This window comes from Panicum virgatum, chromosome 3K, assembly GCF_016808335.1.
Source record: "Panicum virgatum strain AP13 chromosome 3K, P.virgatum_v5, whole genome shotgun sequence".
NCBI classification, from domain to species: domain Eukaryota; kingdom Viridiplantae; phylum Streptophyta; class Magnoliopsida; order Poales; family Poaceae; genus Panicum; species Panicum virgatum.
In genome coordinates, this window is record NC_053138.1 from 58,663,464 (window position 1) to 58,668,849 (window position 5,386).

At 44.9% G+C, this 5,386-nt stretch overlaps 1 protein-coding gene across 1 annotated transcript; it reads right to left on the reverse strand.

The window, feature by feature from the left end:
* Positions 1 to 736: 736 nt before the first annotated feature.
* LOC120699916 (metal transporter Nramp6-like) lies at positions 737 to 5,038 on the reverse strand. The gene is made up of 4 exons (XM_039984031.1): positions 4,312 to 5,038; positions 2,610 to 2,746; positions 1,863 to 2,515; positions 737 to 1,425 (listed from the first exon to the last, which is right to left on the reverse strand). The coding sequence occupies exons 1-4, from the start codon at positions 4,953 to 4,955 to the stop codon at positions 1,216 to 1,218; spliced, it is 1,644 nt and encodes a 547-aa protein (XP_039839965.1). The 5' UTR covers positions 4,956 to 5,038; the 3' UTR covers positions 737 to 1,215.
* Positions 5,039 to 5,386: the final 348 nt, after the last annotated feature.

Below are 5,386 nucleotides of genomic sequence, written 5' to 3' on the forward strand. Positions count from 1 at the left end.
TTAGGAACTAAAGTTTAGCAGCCCCTCAATCTTTCAGTCTCATGAGACATATATTTGACCAGGCCCCTACCCATGCCACGTCGCTTCACGCTGGCCGGCCTGGGCAGCAGCCAGAGCCAGCCAGTCTCTCGGGTTAGCGCGAAAAAAAAAAATCCTTGCCTAAAGAGAGTAAAGCTCTGTTTGGGAGAACTAAGCTAGAGCTGGTGGAGCCACATTTTGTGATTCCGCTGGCTCCACCAGAGCACCTTCAAAAAAAAATTCAGCTCTCTTAATTTTTGGGCTGGTGGAGCATCTTGTTTGGCAGGGTTCCGGTTAGAGCTGATTTTGGAGCTGGTGGAGCCCTGCCGAAGAGACCCTAAGGCGGTGATTGGATGACTAGCAGCCGGAGGTGGTGCGGCCCATCTATAGCCAGGCCACCGAGGCCACGCGGATTACAATAAGCCCAGCCCTTCAAACTTCCTACATGGGTTGGATGCGCAAAGCAGCACGTGTTGGCCCGGGCCGAAGTCCAACTGGGCTGGATTTCGACTCGGGCTGCTCGCAAGTCGAGCCGAGCAATCTCATCAACTCATAAAGCCCACATACATCCGCCAGCAGGATGCGTTGGGCCGGGCCAATAGTTGCGCTAAGCCCGACTATGAGAATGGGCCGAAGCCCAAAATTACATTAAACTGTCGCCAAGCCCAAAATTACATTAAACAGTCGCCAACCCACCAGATTTAAAGACACGACGTTAGCACAACTTAGTCCATCAGTAATAATAATAAACTAAAAGAACTAATTAAGTTGTCTCACGTCGTATATATCTAGAACCAGAGGGAGAAATGCACAAATGGAACACATTACTTTCAGATCTTCCATTCCCAATTGTCCTCTTTTCTGTATGATTACTTCACTAAGAGGGAACTGTTTGTAAAGAGAAACCGGCCGTCTCTGAATGTTCAAGTTTAACATCAGCAATTCACTTATCTCTATGTGTTACTTCCTGCCTCAAACAGTCAGCATGGTGTGTTCAACAGATGCAACGGGCACCTGCTGCAGGGTTGCGGTTCCTCGCAGATGGCCCTTTCATGTAGTCACTGTACACTGGTGTGTTGCAGTATCCAGTCCGCAGTCACCAGACTCGGTCTGGTAGTATCCCCCTCTATACGTCAGCCTTTTGCGGGAGGCACTTGTTGCGTCAAGGTGTGAAAGAGCAAAACTTGGTAGCCTTTGTCATGAGAAACTGCTGCGGATCGCTTTGACAATCTTCTCCGACAGCTCGGTGCCCCGCAGGATGAGGTACAGTACAAATGAGGCGTAAATGAGGACCGCCAAGCAGAGGAGTGAGCCGGATAACGGGCCTCGGATTTCAGAAGAGAAGAAATCCATCAAGAGGTACCCGTTGATGGTGATCAGCAGCGTGGCCACAGTCCAGGTTACAGCCTGCATGAGTCAGAATAATATCAGTTTGAAATTTACCATGTGGATTGCTGTAGATGTTATTAAGCAAAGACTTTGTTTATCAACAAAATGTTGTTTAATAGAACTCTATTAGCCATCCATTTTGAGGAGTTTTGCATGTATGGGTATTTTCATATTTTGTCCTAGCGTGAAACAGAGAGATTTCTGCAGCAAAGCTGGCAATCAAGCACTACCACCAAGAACAGTTTCTGTAATGCGAATGTCAATTATGAACCCTTTGATTAATCACAAGCTAACGCCCAATCAAATCCCTATATGCCATCTATTCTATGTTCAGCGTGCATGAACCATGTCATCATAAAAGTACAAAAACATAGGACAGAAAGTGCATGGTACAGTTTAAAAAGTTTTTTCTAAAAAAGGGGCAAGTAATAGGCACCAAATTCATGATCACTTACCTGGGTATTAGGGCCTATTTTGAAGACTCCCATAACCTGCTCCTTTGAAACCAAGGTTATGAGTGGAATGAGTGCAAAAGGAATCTGAATAGATTGGAGCACATTGAGCCACTCATTTAAAACATCCAGAGCAGAATCAGATGTGTTGAAGAACAAAGCAACAACTATAGTGGGCACAATTGCAAAGCTTCTGGTGATCAATGCTCTAACCCATTTTTTTAACCTTAAATTCAGAAATCCACCCATTATAAACTGCCCAGCATAAGTTCCTGTTATTGTACTACTCTGCCCAGCCGCTAATAGCCCAATCCCCCAAATGTAGAGGATAGGAAAAAATCCTCCACCAAACTTCTCTTGTAGATACTGTCCAGCATTTTCGAGGCCAATATTGCCAGCTTCCTTACTGCCATAGAACCCTTTCGCAAAAACTGTTGTAACAAAGAGATTTATCATGAAGGAGACAGCTAATGCTATAGTTGACTCTATTGAATAGTATCTCAATGCTTCACGGACTTGATATTCCTTATTTTGATCTATTTTCCTGGATTGCACTAGTGCTGAATGAAGAAACACATTGTGGGGCATGATAACGCAGCCAACAACCCCAACCGCTTGTCTAATTGTCCTTGAGCTCAATTTTGGAACCAAAATACCTGACATTAAAAATTATGAGTGATCAATGGACAAAAAATACATGAGATAATTTGCAGCACCAAAGGCAGGGTAAGTGAGATCCATATTCCTTACCAATTAACAAGTCTTTGCCGTTGGGCTTAGTGTCTGTGAACATCCATGCAAAGGAGATGGCCATAGTTGCAATTAAAAGTGCAAATACAGCTTCTAGTTTCCTCACCCCATAGTTTTCCAGCGAAAGAAAAATAAAGCTGACAAAAGGTAACAAAAATGTAAGTGATGATCCAAATAATAACATTTACTTCTGTAAGCACTTAATTAAACATGTATTTAAGTATATTTGATATTATCACCCTCCAGTGCAGAGCACAAGACTGAAATTCACAGACAACATTAATTAATAGTGAACTTGTGACCATTTGGATAGATGTGTATGTCACTTAATCAGCAAAGCAATGACTGTCAAGTTTTAGTCTATTCATAGCATAACTATCCACAAAACACTGGAACAAGATTAAAAAAAAACCTTCACACCAAAGCGCCTACAACTTTTTTCAGAAGCAGCAAAGACCCAAGATCCAATCAAAGTGTTGCATGAGCATCAAGCATTAACAAAGTAGCAGGTATTCAGATGTCACATTCATGTAGCATTCTTCCAGCTGTTGTGAAATAAGATATGATATCTAGCTGTCACCACAGCATCAATTCGTTGTGAAAGAGTCAGCACAAAACTTCTCAAGTTAATATTGTACCCACCTCCAAGACAAAAAAAAAGAAAGAAAGAAAGACAAACTTACTATAACACCAATTGTTTAAGGTCCTGTTTGGTTCCAAATAAGTCACCTACTTATAAGCTAAAAAGTGAAAAAAATGACTTAATTTGCCAAACAACCCTAACTTATAAGTCACCTCAACTTATAAGTTTTAAGTAGCTCCACCCCAACTTAAAACTTATAAGTCCCCCTTTTCCGCGTGGGCCCACACCTTTTAAGTCACTTAACAACCAAACACCCCTGACTTATAAGTCACTGGTTTTAAGTCACTGGTTTTAAGTCACCTGACTTATAAGTAGGTGACTTATTTGGAACCAAACAGGGCCTAAGAGAAAAGAACACCAGTTATTTGGAGGAGATCTAGCGGGGGGAAACCAAAGTGAACTAACATAAACCATCCACATAATTGAGAATCAGTACCTGGAAACTGTAAAATTATACTCTTTTGTTTGACACTAAACTTGATTCCAAAACCAATCAGTGGTTTATAGTTTTTATAGAAGAACTGGTGGAGTGAAGCATATATTCATATAAAAAGAACAACTTTTTTTCAAAGGAATATAAAAAGAACAACTTGACCACCCACAATTAGGCAACACTATAACAAATTCGTATTATACTTTCTTTGCAGTCCAAAAAGTTCTATTAGGTAGAAAGTAAGAAAAAAAAACAAAGTTGAAACTTAAAATTTGAAACATTTCTCGAAATTGAGAAGCATGGAAACAATTATCCTCTGAAAGTTCTAGCTACCTAAGATCTAACACTTCTGCTCGAACCAAGATCTCGCCCAAATCCTCCCTCCCTAATGATCCAATTTCCAACTTCAGACTGCAGCAGCAACGACCAAGTCTAAAAGCTTCGAATTTTTTTCTATTTTTCATTGGAAAAATCTCCGTTGGCGAGGAATTCTCCAATGCCGGTCAAAATAATATTTTTTCCAAAGAAAAAATCTCTAATCTTTCGGAAGTATACTTTGATTCAGTGCCAATTGCCATCAAGAACTGGAACCAAGCAGAACAGAGAAACGACAATTCGGAACTCACCAATCCAAGGCGGTGATGACGACGCCGGCCCAGAGCGGCAGGTACCCCCTGCTGAGGATCTTGATGGCGATGGCGCTTCCGATGACCTCCTGGATGTCGGCCCCGACCATGGCGACCTCGGCCATGAGCCAGAGCGCGCGGCGCGCCCAGTCGGGGTACTCGTCCCGGCAGAGCTCGGCGAGGTGCCGGCCCGTGGCGACCCCGAGGCGCGCGGCGAGGAGCTGCACGAGGAGGCCCATGGCGGTGGCCCACATGAGCAGCCACAGCAGCGTGTCCCCGGCGACGGCGCCCGCCTGGAGGTCCCCCTCGAGGTTGCCCGGGTCCAGGAACGCGATGCTCATCAGGAACCCGGGCCCCGTGAAGAGCCAGAGCTTCCGCCACGAGAAGGGCGGCGCCGCCCCGGAAGAGGAGCAGAGCGCCGTGTCGTCGCCGTCGCCGCCGGTTTCCGGGTCGGGCCCGTCCGAGATGCACACGATGACCTTCTCCGCCGCCTCGTACGCGCGCTCCTCGAGGTCCTCGTCGTCGTCGTCGCAGCCGCCGCCCGGCGCGGGGGAGGGGAGGAGCGCGCGCGCCTCCTCCTCCTCGACGGCCCTGGCCGCGGCGGCGGTGGCGCCGTCCCCGGCTCCGGCGGGGGCGGCGGCCATCGAGATGCGTGGCGAGTTCGCGGACGCGGCGGGTAAGGCACGTGGTTGGCACGTGCCTGCCTCGCTTTCAGGATGCTCTCTAATCTCCATATGCTCTCCAACTTATAGCCTTGTCTCTTTTGGGGACTTAACCCTTCATTATATACCCTGTTTAGTTCCCACCCGTAAATACAAAAAAACCGTAAACGCATTAAAGTAAAAAGGAATTTTACTAATTTGAAGTAATAAATGAAGTCTATTTACAAAATTTTTTACATAGTTGGGCTATAAATCGCGAGACGAATCTAATGAGCCTACCTAATTCATGATTTGCAACAATTATGCTACAGTAACCATCCGCTAGTTATTGCTTAATCATGAATTAATTAGCATTATTAGATTCGTCTCGTGATTTACAACCCATCTATACAAAAAAATTTGTAAATAGACTT

Coding starts and splice junctions, on each gene's coding strand:
- LOC120699916 (XM_039984031.1), bottom strand. CDS start 4,955: ATGGCCGCCGCCCCCGCCGGAGCCGGGGACGGCGCCACCGCCGCCGCG. Junction 2,516..2,609: donor CGGCAAAGACTTGTTAATTG/GTAAGGAATATG, acceptor TTTTAATGTCAG/GTATTTTGGTTCCAAAATTG. Junction 1,426..1,862: donor AAATAGGCCCTAATACCCAG/GTAAGTGATCAT, acceptor TGACTCATGCAG/GCTGTAACCTGGACTGTGGC.